Source organism: Grampus griseus (genome assembly GCF_964374135.1).
Source record: "Grampus griseus genome assembly, chromosome: 4".
In the NCBI taxonomy this organism is placed as follows: domain Eukaryota; kingdom Metazoa; phylum Chordata; class Mammalia; order Artiodactyla; family Delphinidae; genus Grampus; species Grampus griseus.
In genome coordinates this window covers 33,006,955-33,021,893 of record NC_138997.1, presented here as the reverse complement: position 1 = coordinate 33,021,893, position 14,939 = coordinate 33,006,955, and the positions used below count along the sequence as shown (strand labels likewise).

At 46.7% G+C, this 14,939-nt stretch overlaps 1 protein-coding gene across 1 annotated transcript in view; it reads left to right on the top strand.

Annotated features, from left to right (window-relative positions):
• Nucleotides 1-7,050: 7,050 nt before the first annotated feature.
• Nucleotides 7,051-14,939, top strand: part of DCHS2 (dachsous cadherin-related 2) — a gene marked incomplete at both ends in the record, with an annotated part of 287,003 nt that continues 279,114 nt past the window's right edge. The window contains one exon of the mRNA XM_082653510.1: nucleotides 7,051-9,087. Coding sequence (XP_082509636.1) covers nucleotides 7,051-9,087 — 2,037 coding nt within the window. The remainder of the gene's footprint in view (nucleotides 9,088-14,939) is intronic.

Genomic DNA, 14,939 nt, shown 5'->3' with positions numbered 1-14,939 from the left:
TCACTCCTTATAAATTATAGTAGCTGTAAGAAACTCTATATGCCTAGAAGTGGAAAAATTCAATGATTATTTAATTTGTGTAAATATGTGCCTAATTTTCAGGTTTGTTTCAGGACTGATAGTAGTATTTTTATTATGAATTGCTGAAAAATTTTTGGAAAATGTAATGAAAATGTTGCCTTAGACACAAAAGATGTTTATGTCAAAAAAAAAGATGGACATATGTGGAAAATATAAATAGTAATGTTAGAGATAAGTTATTTCCTTAATTCACATGTGTTCAGAAAGGCCTGGAACATTCCTATTGTGATTATGCTACTGTGTTGTTGATCATACTAACGAATAAGGTTGACATTCAATTTTGCATTTCTCTTTGCAGACACACACTGCTAAATCTAAAGAGAGCAAAACCCTCAGATCCTGTGTGATCCAGGCAAACTTAATCAACCAGCAGTGCTGCCAGATCCACATATGTTCCATGAGAAAAATAACCGAGATATTGACATGGCCAAAATCTGTGGCACAAGTTTTCTTACCAAATGTTTGTGTATTGAGGGAGTTTCTCATAGATAATATCTGTACCCAGTTCATCCCCATCTGTGGGTGCTAATTGTGAACCATCTTGAAACCAGCAGGACCTATTTATTTCCAAAATAACTGTGTCTTGATCAAATAGGATTCATGTGTGCCTGTCGGACTGCGGAGACACACTGGGCCGGATGTGGCTCTTTTCCCTGACTGCCTTGATTCAATGGGATCCAGGCGTTTTCCAACTGAACAGCTGTGGCTTGGGGAGAATCCAGGTGTTTTTCTCACTGAATATTTGTGGGATTGGCAGGGCTCTGGGTATTTCCTTTGCTTTCTCTTGCCTGGAATTATTATGACATACATTATGTATATGTATTTCAGTGAACTTTGCTTTGTCTCAGGAAACAGATCAGGTTCCTTTACTTCACACAAAGAGCAATTACACCTAGAAAAATATGGGCAGGATTAAATACTATTTATCTTTCTCTTCACTAGCTATATCCTTCATGCTGTCTTAAACAAATACATGCATATTCTAAAAATTCCTTTGAGTGAAAGCTAATCAATTACCTTTCCACACTGAATAATTATCTACTTACAAGGTGTTGCTTTATTGGAATGGGGGTGTCAAACCTGTTCAGACATCTACTTGTTAACAACCTGTTGGACTTGGCTTTGATTGCTGATTGAAAAAGTAAGTCAGCCTCCCTAGATTTGGCAATGCATAGACCCTGTTACAAAATGGTGTGTGGTTTTGGTTTCCACATCTTATACAGTATATAGGGAAATTGGAAAGAGTTCAGAGAACAGAAACAAAATGATTAAAGGGTTGGGGAAATAAGAAGCTAGGATCATTTCATCTAAAGAAAGGCTTTCAGGGAAAGCAAGATGGGGTGTGTGTGTGTGCATGTGTGTGCCAAAGACAGAGTCAGAAAAGCCAAATCTTAAAGCCTATGTGTTTGAGCAGATTTGATTGGCCTTTGTAGGCCATCTGGAGCCTGGCGAAGGGAGTGGGGAGAAGTTGGTCTGCCTTACCAATTACTGGGAAGGAGAATAAGCAATTTATGAGCGAGAGGGGGACTTGGGGGAAATCGGGCAGGAATTACTTTAGCTAGGGGTTCTGTCTCAGACCTACTTATACTATAATCTTCAAATGTAGAGAGAACTTTAGCCTATAATTCCAGCTTCTACAGATTTGAAAAATAGGATTTGATATATCTAAATCTACTTAATGATAAGCTGTGTTATACTTCCCTTCAACTGCATGATGAAATGTTGCTATAAAGAAATTATTGACCAGTTTTTCTTCCTCTTCCTGAAGAATCAGAGGAAATAACTATATATTGATACCCCAAACAGAGACTAATACTCTATAAAATTAAATCATATTCTGTTGGGTTTAGAAAATAGAATGGGTGCATACAGAATCAGTTCTCAACGCCAAAAAAGAGGGAAAGGACTATCACCTATCTCTCTGGGATGGCTTAGGTCCTAAGGTAGGAAGGTGTGCCTGATTACCTATCATGTGATTACCTATCTGGACAAGATCCCCAACATGTCCAGGATCATAATTTTAAACCTTTAAGAACACAAAATATATGCAGATACGAAATACAGACTATGATATTAGACACTAAATCATTTCCTCTTATAAAGCTCTGTATCAGTCAGAGCTCTCCAGAGAAACAGAACCAAGAGACATACAGTAATTGGCTTAAAGGATTGTGAGGGCTGGCAAGTTCAAAACTGGTAGCGCAGGCCAGCAGGCTGGAAGCTCAGGCAGGATTTCTAAGTTACAGTCTTGAGGCAGAATTCCTGGAAAACCTTACATTTTGCTCATAAGGCTCTCAACTGACTGGGTGAGGGCCACCATATCATCAAGAGTAATCTCCTTCACTTAAAGTCCACTCCTTAGGGATCTTAATCACAACTACAGAATATCTTCACAGCAACATTTAGACTAGTGTTTGACCAAACTAGGCACCATAGCCTAGCCACGTTGACATATAAAATTTAACCACCACAAGCTCCAAACACTCTTTACTTCATCCTTTTAGACAGATGACATATGAACCAAAGATGGCAAGTGTAGTCCCTGACGTCATACTGTCCTTCCTGACCTCAGAGGGTCCTCCCCTTGGGGGAGAGGAAGGGAAGAAACCCTCCATGTCCCACACAATCCTCCTCACTTGCCTTTAAGTACCATTTCTAAATAGTTCGTTTCTTTCTGTTGAGTTCCAAGTAGCCACTTAATTATGGCTTTTCTCCTGTGCCATCCCACCATTCAGCCAAGCATGCTGTCCAAAGTTCTTCTTTCTGTAGTTCTCCCAGGTCTTTCCAAAACTCTTACTATCTCACTGTATGGATTTCAATGAGAATTCAGAAGCAAGACAATCTGCTTTAAGCAGAGAATCACAGAGATGATAAATGACCAGTGAAGAGCTCAGAAGACCATGGACACCATGTATACCACCACTTATACCTATGTGACTTTGATGAAGTTACTTGTGGTGCCCTGAATCTCAGTTTTTTCATCTGTAAGATGGGGGTAATAATTATAATTCCTTTCCTGAAGGGTTAATGTAAGATGCTTTGAGCCCTTAGTACCTATTTAGACCATTTAACTGTTGCAAAGTGAAGGATTATCTACAGTCTGGGAGAAAATGTTTTTGACGATGGACTTCCTGTACTACTTAAACCAAGTAACACCAGGGGAAGATCTGCTCTGAACCTTTCTGCCCATGATAGTTTCTGTTCATGAATGTAGAAACTTTATTTCTTCCCTCTCTACACAGTCAAGGGGGCTATGAAGTCAGAGTTTGATATTACTGATAATCCCCAAACACTTCACCCCTAAAATATTTAATCACACAAATAACAGAGGGCAAGAGAAGTAATATTTACTGGATACTTTTTGTGTATTAATCCATGTACATTGTCTCATTTGAGGCTCATAACATCCCTGTAAGTTATATATTATAATCCTCAATTTGCAGAAGGAGAAACCAAGGCTTAACGAGGTTGAAATAACTTGCCCAAAATTATAGAGCAGAACTGGGGTTGCCCAGCTTCAAAACCCAAATTCTTGCCAGTTACATCCTGCTGCTTTTCTCAAGGGGGCAGATCTGGACCTATTTCTTGCAGGCTGTTAGCTCCTGTGCTATCTAAATTTTTTTTTTTTTTTTGCATATTTGAGAAATGCTCTTATTTCTTTCACTCAACTAAATTGAATTCTTAATTCTAGAAGGCTGCTCAGGACATTCAAAGAAGGACATTGTGAAATGGGCAGGAGACCTTGAGCTGCACATACTGAAAGAGAAAGCCTAAAAGTGGATAGGAAAATTGATGTTTCAAGTTCCTGATTTTCCACTTGTTTCTAAACTAAACCGCTATTTACAATGAATGGGTCGGTGAAAGATGTGGAAAAACTAGCTGCTTTTCCTTTATTTTTAGACTCAGGTAAATATTTGATAGCAGTACAGTCTGCAAAATAAATTGAAGAAGTTCAAAAATCAGTTCAAAAAGCTCCATAGAATGTTCCAAAGAGTAAATTGAGAAGATACAACTCATCACAACAAAAGATCTCATGCTAGTTAATTCTGAGCTCTGGCCTCAAACTCCTCCTTCAACAGATTATCCTTCCATCTACTCTTTAGTTCAACCAACCACCCATTCAGTCATCTATCCCATAGATATTTAGTGAATAAAGACTCACTATGTGGTAGGTACTCCTCTAGGTTCTGGGATAAAGCAGTGCTTACAGTGCATGAATAGGGTTGAGATCACAATAATCTAATAAACAAATGAATAAAACAAGCTAATTTCAGGTGCTGATAGGTGCTGTGAATGAAATCAAATATGAGGATACAGAGTTTAAGGTGGAGAAGCTACTTGAGGTAGGTAGGGTGGTCAAGGAAGGTCTCGAAACAGTTGGTATTTGAGTTGAGACCTGAATGAGAAACAGCCAACTCTTCACAAAGCAGAAGAAAGAACTCCCAGGCACAGAAAATTTCTCACAATTCAAATGTACTGTCTTAGTCTGTTCAGGCTGCTGTAACAAAGTGCTACAGACTGGGGGCTTATAATCAACAGATTCGTATTTCTCACAGTTCTGGAGGCTGGAAGTCTGAGATCAGGGGTGCCGGCACGGTCAAGTTCTGTTGCAGGCCCTCTTCCTGTTTGTGGACTGTTGGCTTTTTCTACCTTCACATGGTGAAGAGCAGAGAGCTGCAGGATCTCTCCTCACTCATATAAAGGCACTAATCCCATGACCTCATGTAATCTAATCACCCCAAAGACCTGGCCTCCTAAAGCCAGGGGCAGGGTAGGATTTCAACATACGAATTTTGAGGGAGATACATTCAGTCCACAACAGGCACTAAGATCAGAAAGAAGGCAGGAAAGCTGGATGTGCAGCAATGATGTCCGAAAGGTGGATAGGGCCATATTAGGTAGAGTCCTGCACTGTTTGAAGAAGTCTGAATTATAATCCAAGTATAATGGAAATATACTGACAGGTTCTAAGCAGGGGGGGGGGTGACATGATTTGAGTTAGTTTTAAGATATCAATCTGGATGCTTGCTTGATAATTACTTACAAAGGCGCAAGGGTGGAGGCAAGGGCCTAGCTAGGGTGAGACTGCAAAGGCTGAGGAGAAAGGAGACCCTAAAGACTGGTAACATATCTCCTTAGTGGTGAGGAGATTCATTGGTGAAGGGACGCTGAATTTATTTCAGTAATGTCTCCATACGTGCAATGTGTTTGCTGTAAAATACATTGTTTTATTATTATTTTATCAGACATGGAGATGATGGTGTGGTTGTAGGTTAGCAGTTATATATGTTAAAAAGGCATCTTGCTGTTGCTGTAAGGAACCGCTAGGCAGGGCTTTCGGTCCTCCCGAAAGAGGAGCAACAGTATCAAGGAAATTAATTCTTCCCTCTGGCGTAAAAGCAAAATTGCAGAAACCATTTGCTAAACTTGGCCAGCCATCCTTAAGAGGGCAGAGAGCCCCTCCTCAGGCATTTCTTATTAGAGGCAATTTATCAGTTTTTACCTATTATGACAGATAAATGAAGAGAAACCCACGACTATGGGAATTTATTGGCGTTCTTCTTGTGCTCAGACACAAGCTATTTTGAAAGTGGTATCAATAGTTGCCCTGACAGCAAACTGCCCTGCTCAGCGGCGATGGTGGAGCGCGGGGAGGTGATGGTCCTCAGCCACCCCGTCTTTCTGCCCATAAATCAGCATCGTAAACCATTCTGGAAGTGTCGTGATGGCGCTGAATGCATAAAAAGTGTTCGCAAGCCGAATCTATTGTCGTCATTCCTGGTAGCAGAGGAGACTGACAAGCCGCTCTCACATCGCCGAGTGGTAGCGCGGCATAATAAAGCGTGGTTTGCACCATGTGTGTCACAGATTTCTCGGGGTTTCTCGAGGGTTTTTCCAATTTCCGCCTCCCCCTGCCTTTGCAGTCATCCTGGCCCCAGCTGTGCATCGGCCTTTGACTCCATCTGTCCTTCCGCTGGGGACGAGTCTCTCTCGCCACCTGGAGAACACAAGTTTGACTCCCCAGTGTGATGATAACCCCCACCCTCTCTGCGCAGCCGGAGCCCAGCGTCAGGCCGGCTGCAGGGCCCGTCGAGGAGATGGAGGAGGGGAGAGCGTGGAAAGGCTGCCGCCTCACCTTCCTCCACCCCTCACCACTTTGCACGCGCAGCCCCGGCGAACACCTCGCCTGCGCGACCTTCACCCGCCCCACAGTCCAAATCTCCGGGTCCTTTCTCGTTTGCCTCCCTCTGCTCCGTCCCCAGCCCAGCCACGAACGGGCCCCACTGCAGCGGCGCCTCGCAGGTGGGAGTTTGCCCGGGTGTGCGCCGCGTCACGACGCGGGAGGAGAGCGGAGGGGGCTGGGGCGGAGGGGAGCCTCGCGGTCCCCGGCGCCCCGAGACGCGACGGGTGCGGCCGCCCCCGGAGCCGCTGACTACACCGCAGCCCGAGCCGCGGCTCCCTCCTCCCTTCCTCCCTCCCTCCCTCCCGCTCCGGCCCCGCGCGCCCTTGCTCCCGGCCTCCAGCCCTTACTCCACCCCCTTCCCCGGCCCGACCCCCAGCCTCTCCTTGTGTGTGCGCTTTAAATAATTTCATTCTATTTGGCAAAAGAATAATGCACCTGCCTTTACCAGGGCGAAACAACCAGCCGAGAAGAACAAGGAACAGATGTAAAAAGAATAAAAGGAGAGAGGAAAAGAGATGAGACTCGTTTAAAGAAATCCAGGGGCTGAAGAGGTGGCTGCAGCAGCAGAGGCAGCTAGAGCTTCCCTCCTTGTCTGCGTGAGCTGCGGGCGGAGGACGTTTTCACCAGTTGCAGATGTAACCTCGGGAACTCCTGTGTCTGTTGGTTTTGTTTGCCAAACAAAGTCTTTTCTTCTTTGGTTCAGACACTGAAGAGGCTCCTGGATTTTTCTGCCATCGCGCCACAACCTGGCAGTTACCCGGGAGCCTTCCCAAGGAGCTGGAGAAATGAGCCCTTCTGGGCGGAGGATGGGCGAAGGGCGTCAGCAGCTCGGGGCTCCGGCCGGGAAGCGCCTCCTGCTCCCCGGGAGCAGAGGGTCACCCAGCGGGCTGCCGGGCGGCGGCGGCGGCGCCAGGGCGCAGCGCTTCCTGCTCGGGCTCTTCGTGCACGCATGGCTGTGGGCGGCCTCGGGCTCGTCTGCCCAGGTGTTCAACCTCAGCCTTTCCGTGGACGAGGGCCTTCCTCCAGACACTTTAGTCGGCGACATCCGCGCGGGGCTGCCGGCCACGCAGCAGCAGCAGGAGGGGGGCGGCTTCTTTCTGTCCGAGGATTCGGATGACTCCCCGTTGCTGGACGACTTCCACGTGCATCCGGACACAGGCATCATCCGTACGGCGCGGCGCCTGGACCGAGAGCGGCGGGACCACTACAGCTTCGTGGCCGCCACGCTGCTGGGCGCGGTGGTGCAGGTGGAGATCCGCGTCAACGACGTGAACGACCACTCGCCCCGCTTTCCCCGCGACTCCCTGCAACTCGACGTCTCCGAGCTCAGCCCGCCAGGTACAGCCTTCCGCCTGCCAGGCGCCCAAGACCCAGACGCTGGGCTGTTCAGCATACAGGGCTACACCCTGGTGCAACCGTCCGATCTTTCTGAGGACCCCGCAGGACCATTCTTCCAGTTGCGCTACGGGGCTCCGGTGTCACCAAAGTCGCCGCCGTCCTCGTCGCCCCTTGAGCCCCTAGACCTGGTGCTGCTGCGGCGCTTGGACCGAGAGGCGGTGGCAGCACACGAGCTGCAGATCGAGGCGTGGGACGGCGGTCGCCCGCGGCGCACGGGCAGCCTGCGGGTGGACCTGCGCGTGCTGGATGAGAACGACAACCCACCCGTATTTGAGCAGAGCGAGTACCGCGCCACCGTGCGCGAGGACGCACTGCCAGGCGCCGAGGTCTGTCGTGTGCGCGCCACCGACCGTGACCTGGGGCCCAATGGCCACGTGCGCTACAGAATCCGCTCTCGGCAGGCGCCCGGGACGGGTGGCAGTGGCGGGACGCTGGGCGACGCGGCCTATTTCGCGGTGGAGGAGATGAGCGGGGTGGTGCGGGTGCAGAGGCCGCTGGACTGCGAGGCTCAAGCCTGGCACCAGCTGGTGGTGGAGGCCCGCGACGGAGGTGCCGAGCCCGAGGTTGCCACCGTGCGCGTGTCCATCGCGGTGCTGGACGTGAATGACAACTGGCCCGCCATTCATCTACTCTTCCTTACCGAAGGAGGCGCCGCGCGCGTCTCTGAGGGCGCTCGAGTCGGCGACTATGTGGCTCGGGTCTCCGTGTCCGACGCGGACGGTGACCCAGAGAAGGCAGAGGAGGCTGTCGGGGAACTCGGTATGGGCCTCGGGGGCGGGAGCATCTCGCTGGCCTTGGAGGGCGGTGAGGGAGCCTTTGCGCTGCGGTCCGGAGGCTCCTCCGGGGTATTCTTTCTTTGCGTCGAGGGGCCCCTAGACAGGGAGAGCAGAGACCTGTATGATTTGCGACTGGTGGCCACGGATGCGGGAACCCCGCCGCTGAGCACGGAGGAGACGCTGCTGCTCCGGATCGCTGACCTCAATGACCAGCCGCCTCTCTTCAGCCAGGAGCATTACCGGGCCTCAGTGTCCGAGGCCGCGGCCCCCGGCACCGCGGTAGTGTGCGTCAGCGCCTCCGATGAGGATGAGCCCGGCACAGACCACGCCCGGCTGCGCTACGCGCTGGTCCCACTCCCAGCGCGCTGCAACCCGGAGGCTCTGAGGGCCACCGCTGAGTGTGGACCATCCTTCAGCATCGATCCTGAAATTGGTGTGATTAGCACCACCCGGAGTCTGGACCGAGAAGTCCAGGAGGCCGTAGAGCTGAGAGTGGTGGCCCAAGACCTCGGAGAGCCCCCGCTCTCTGCCACCTGCCTTGTGAGCATCACTGTGGGCGACGTGAATGACAACGAACCCATCTTCCTGAAGCAGGTGTACAACGCCACCCTTCTGGAGCATGCCCCAGTCGGACACTGCTTTCTGCAGGTGAGTGCATCAGGCCTATCGGGCCTGGGAGGAGAGGATGGAGGCCTGGATGGAGAGGTTGTGAGTAAGTACAAGGAAGGAGAATTGTGATGTGGGTAGTTATACCCAAGCTGAGAAGGCAGGGGACATGGGCTCTGGTTCCTCCTCTGCAGGGAGATGAATGGGTTCCCTCTGGTCACCTAACTTTTCTGAATAGTCTCTAAGGTCTTTTCTACCTCACATTATATTTTGATCCTGATTTTGCTTATGGAATGCTGATTTCCTTCAGTCTGTATATGAGCACCCAGATAGGTTTGGGAGGAACAACCCTTTCTCGGTTTTACTTTTTAACAGTGTGCAAATGGCAATGTCGCATATATTTGAGGATCATTATGTGGCCACCTGGGGAAGTGAGGTGGCCCTCACACATTGGTTTTTCAAGTAAACAAGTGTATGCCTTTAAACACTGAAACTGTTTTGAGTAACTATTTCCAGAGACTTCTTATACATTGTCCTACCTTCTCTGGAAGTTTACGAGAGGTAGTGGAGGACATAAGTCATTTTTACCAGCTGCGGGCTGACCTCCTCCAGTGATGCCTTCTGGATTCAGGAGTAGCGGGGCTCAATCATCCTTTATAAAATGGATGATATCCTTTATAGACAGATCTCAGAATGTTGTGATGTGCACCCTTCTAGCAGTACTCCTTATGGCTTCCAATTTCCTAGTATTTATCTGATGTGAGATAACAAACTAGATTTCCAAGACTGGTTTATTTACTCCAAGATAATGTGAATAAATAAATAGAGCCTGAGAGGCTAACTAGTGAGTGAAGCTCTAAAACTCCATTTAGCTCTCAAGCTGGGTTGTTTTAAGACCTCTATGGCTTATTTCTTGGTTCTCTGGTGTGGGGGTGGTGCGGGCAGGGTGAGGCTTTAGCCTTGATAAGTCACGTCTCAATAACCTTTAGATAAGTAAGATGCCACTGTATTTTAAAAATGGGTTACCTGACTTCTTCTCTCTTTTTTAATCCTTTTGCTCTGTGGGTAATAATAATCTCCATTCCTTTCTCTGTCATGACTGACGACTCATTGAGTTGCTAGGTTATTAAAAGAAGGCTTGAAAATCAATTAATGCTTGCTGCTGAAACAGATCCACAAATGCCGATGAATAACATAATGAAGTATTTACATCTCAATCAGAGTCTGATACGATGCAGGTTGATTGGTCCTTCTCCATCCAAGGTAGGGCCAGGGCTGGGAGTGACTTAGATCAGGTCCACCAATGTCCCATTGGTCAGAGCTTAGCCACGTGGCCTCAGGTGTACTGCAAAGGTGGCTGAGAAATGGAGAGGAGCACATACTGCCAGTGGGCACCAATTTTGTGTCTCCCATGGATGTTGAAAACTGAAGTCATAATAGATGAGAGGTTGGATTAGATAATTTCCAAAATTTCTTCCATCTGGAAGACCTTAAGGATCTTGGTGTGAAACAGTACAACTGGACTCTATTTAAAGGAAAATAAGCAGCGTAAATTAATTATGATTCCTTTGATTAGAACCTGTCTTTTTAGAGTTGTTTCTAAAATTGTGAGATGATTCTGCCATGAGGTGTGAGTTTATCCCATTATTATGACTTGGTATGTGGCAGATCCATTATGGTGAGCTGAACTTGCCTCAAGTGCAAGACTGCATCTTCAATCGCAGAAAACCTTTCAGGTTGCCAAGTATTGTTATAGGTAGTATTAAAGGGTGCTGATTAGAATTTCTGGAAATTCCAGCAATCTAGCCACTCAAGATTGCAGACACATTCTTATACACTGGGCTCTCCGACCTCACCATAGCAGCTTTGTGAGCTTTCTGTGCTGCATCAGCTCTCTCGCTGACTCTGTCCCCTAAGTCTCACCCAGAGTGTCTTCCATCTGCTTGCGATCTCTTTACTCTTAATCTTTCTTTATACCACTTTGTAAAAACAAACCTCCCCCACTCCCTTTGGATCTCATAGGCTCTTCTTTCTTCCAGGGCTTTGTTTAATTCCATTATATCAATTCTTACAGTTGAACGTTTCTGTTGCCCTTTACCCATTTTCTCCCTTTAGACCTCATCTCTGCTCAATTCTCCTTCGTCAGAACCATAAAAATCCCAAATGAGAAATGACAGGGAAAAAAAAAAGTTCTTTCCTGGATTCCCTGTAAAGGAATACCATGTCACCTAATAAAACAAAGCCTGAGACTTCTAGGTGTCTTGGTGGTTACTCCACAACACTAATCCCTGGGCTTATTCCACTCTTATTATGCTCCTACTGTGACCCCAGGGCAGCCACCCTCCCATCCCCCAGTGCTGGCTGAACGCGTCCATGTTCTCAGACCCAAATTGGAACTTTCCAAAGACCTTAAATGTGGGGCCGAACAAAGGGATTTAATACAGAGGACAAGAACTGGTAGCAGCCTGAGATGGTTGACCTCTAGCCCCAAAGGGTTTTAACAACCTTGTGGGCGCTTGTCTGGATTTCTTAGTTCCTTGCTCCCCACTGCCCCCCAGGTGGAGAGCCCCTTCTTGACAGCCTGCCCCTCGGGAACTCCCTTCAGCACCTCTTGATGTTTTCGTGGTCAAGGCAGTTGCTCCTGTGTTTGCCTCTGAGTTCTAGTGTCTGGCCTGAAAGGCTCTCTTTTTCTTCAGATTACTATCAAAGAGACTAACCTCAGTCTCTCTTGGCAGTGAGACTGCCACTCTCTGCCCCACGCTAAATCCAACCATGTGAACTACACTGACAGCCTTTATCTTGTTGTTGTTGTTGTTTTTATAAATTTATTTTATTTGTTTATTTTTGGCTGCGTTGGGTCTTCATTGTGGTGCGTGGGCTTCTCCTTGCAGTGGCTTCTCTTGTGGAGCATGGGCTCTAGGTGCGTGGGCTTCAGTAGTTGTGGCACGCAGTCTTCAGTAGTTGTGGCACACGGGTTCAGTAGTTGTGGCACATGGGCTTAGTTGCTCCGTGGCATGTGGGATCTTCCCGGATCGGGGCTCGAATCCGTGTCCCCTGCATTGGCAGGGGAATTCTTATCCACTGTGCCACTTTATCTTGTGACCAGATCTTCAAACAATGTAACTGCAGCCTTCATACCTGAATTACACACGTTCCATAACAAGATTAATCTTGTTAATAATAACAAGATTATTCTCTTGTACTCCCCCAAATATCAGTACTGTGTTCATTCACTAATTCATTTGCTTAATCAAACAACAACGTTCATTGAATAAACAACATTCCATGAACAGTATTTATGGGGTACGTATTACATTCCAGGAACTCGTGCTGGTGCTGGGGAGGCAGCAGTGAGGCCAGGTCCCTGTGCCAGACAAGTGTAGAGTCCCAAGTCCTCTATCCCATCTCCTTCCCTCCTCCATGTGAAGGCATATGCCCCACCCCCACTTGCTGATCACCCCTTCCCGCCCTGTTCTGATCTCCCCCACCACTATGCTAAATTCTGCCTCTCCAAAGGCAGCTGTGTTCTTTTATTTCAGATCCGCTGGGCTTTCTTAGTTTAACCTGACTCATTCTCTAAAGCATTTTGGGCTGCTGCCCACTTCCTCTTTCTTGAATGCATCATCTTCACTGCCTTCTGTCTCACTGCATCCTCTCTGTCTCTGTCTTGCCAATTCCTCCTTGTGTCCCCTACTCAGTGTGATAGAGGCGTTTCCAAAGGTTTTTTCTTCCTCTCACTTCGATCTTTTCTATACTTTCTACTTAAGTATTTCCAGAACTGAAACTTTTTTTTTTTTTTTAACATCTCCAGGGTCGACCTCCTTTACTAACTGCAGATTAACATTTCTCTACCTGGTCCGTATCTCTGCCTGGAAGTATTTTTGACATCTCAAATTCTGACATTTTTTAAATCGAAGTCATTTATCTTCTACTCTTTTTCTTTTTTCCCCCAACCTTCATTAATCAGCTCCTTTTTGAAACTTTCTATATTTTGTTAATGGATCCCTTCTATAGATGTATTTATGCATTTGGTGTGTGTCTGTCTGTGATTTTGCTATTTGTTGGAGTGGTTGTGTGTTTCATTGATGAGAGTGACAAGGGTGCAGAGCAAGGTCATGGCTCATATAAATTAATTGTGTAAAAAGCAGGCCTTGGGATCCCACACACGGGCTGTGAGAGAGAGTACCTGCTGTGCTCGTGTGTTTGCTCTCCTGGTCTGACTTTGAGGAGCCTGACTAGGAGGGGTGCCTGGGCATTAAACATAATATCGACCATCTGGGAAGATGTGGGAGATGGGAAGGCCTGATGCCAACTGTGCTCCGTGGCCTGAGAAGGACTAACCTATATCTTGTTTCTGATTCATTACATCTTTTGCGGTTACTTCCTTTTATGAATCCCCATCCTTTAGGAAAGTCTTTCTAAATGTGTGAACTTTGTCTCAACTGTACTGTGGAGGTAAAAATGGAAAACCCAAAACACCTCTTGGGGTGGTATGATTTAAGGGAAGGGTTATTAAGTAGCTTTCGTCAAAGTGTCCAGGGCTGGCAGTCCCTCTCCTGAAGTCTGGGTGGTGATGATGGCAAGGGATGCCAAGGTAGGCTGTCCTAGCGCCAACCTTGAATTAAGGAAGATGTTTCCTAACACCTTCATGTCATCTTTGATTCCTCCCCAAATTGGACCACACTAGTTACCAAGGCCTTCATTTGTCCCTTCATTTATACCCATTGTTGCCACCCTCGTTCTGTCCACATTGTTCCTTGTCTTCTGTTGCCTGTTCTTGACACCAGAGAGATTTGGGGCATATCTCAAATGCCACCTCCTCCCACTAAATGTTCCCTTGTTCTGTCTAGCTCTTTTCTTAATGTTCTTTATGGTGTTACAGCTGTTTACTTGTATTAGTAAGACGATGGATTGTGATTGCCTTGTGCTGTTACAATTTAATGGTATTTGAGTCCCTGTAATTCCTGGTGTTCTCAATCTCATATACTGGAAGATCAATACTTTTGTTAAATTGTATTGAAGAGCATAATGAAAAAAAATTTACTAGCCAGTGGTAGAGCTAGTAAAGGATTTTACTTTCTATTTTATTTTTTTTACATTTCATTTGTATGTATATTAAATTTATTGTAAAGTTTCTTTCCTCCATATATTTTATCATTGATCTTTTGGAATTTTATGGTCTGAATTGCATTGTTTATCCCTTATGTTATTACAGACATACTCTTACTGCTTACCTTACATACAAGCTTATGTACTTACCTAGTGTGTGCCAGCTTTGACGGTCATAGAATTGCATTACCATATATGATTGTCTCATTCTGGCTCTTTTGAATGGACCTGACCTGTCTGTACACACACACTGAAAGCATGTGAGATTTCCACAGTGGTCATTTGCATCTGTCTCCAGGATGAGTCTAGATTACCTGCCAACTGTCATCTTCCCTGATTATCCGACTCCTGCTGGCCTTCCATTGTAGTTCCCAGCATGTGTTGGTATGTGCTTCTGGCTTTGCTTTGATGACCTGTTTTAGGTACTTGAGATTGGCTGTAGAATTCTCTCAGACTTCCTTTTGGTAGCCTTCCTCTCCCTGTCCCCGACCCAGCTGCTACCCAAGGCCAATCAGCTGGCTTTACTTCCTTTCCCCTTTTCCTGCTTGAGAAAGATGATCAGATAATTTGTTTGGCTATGTAATAGGAGGGGTATAGCCTGGAATCTGTGGGATACATTTCTAGCTACAGTCAATGTATAACTTCCAAGTACTTTGTCTAGTTCTTGGTTCTAGAACTAAAGATGATTGACATTACATGGTAGAGAGTTCTTAGCTTTGAAGACTAAAATTAAGCTAAAATATAGCCAGACTATGGGATCAGTGTGCCTGGGTTTGAATCTCAGC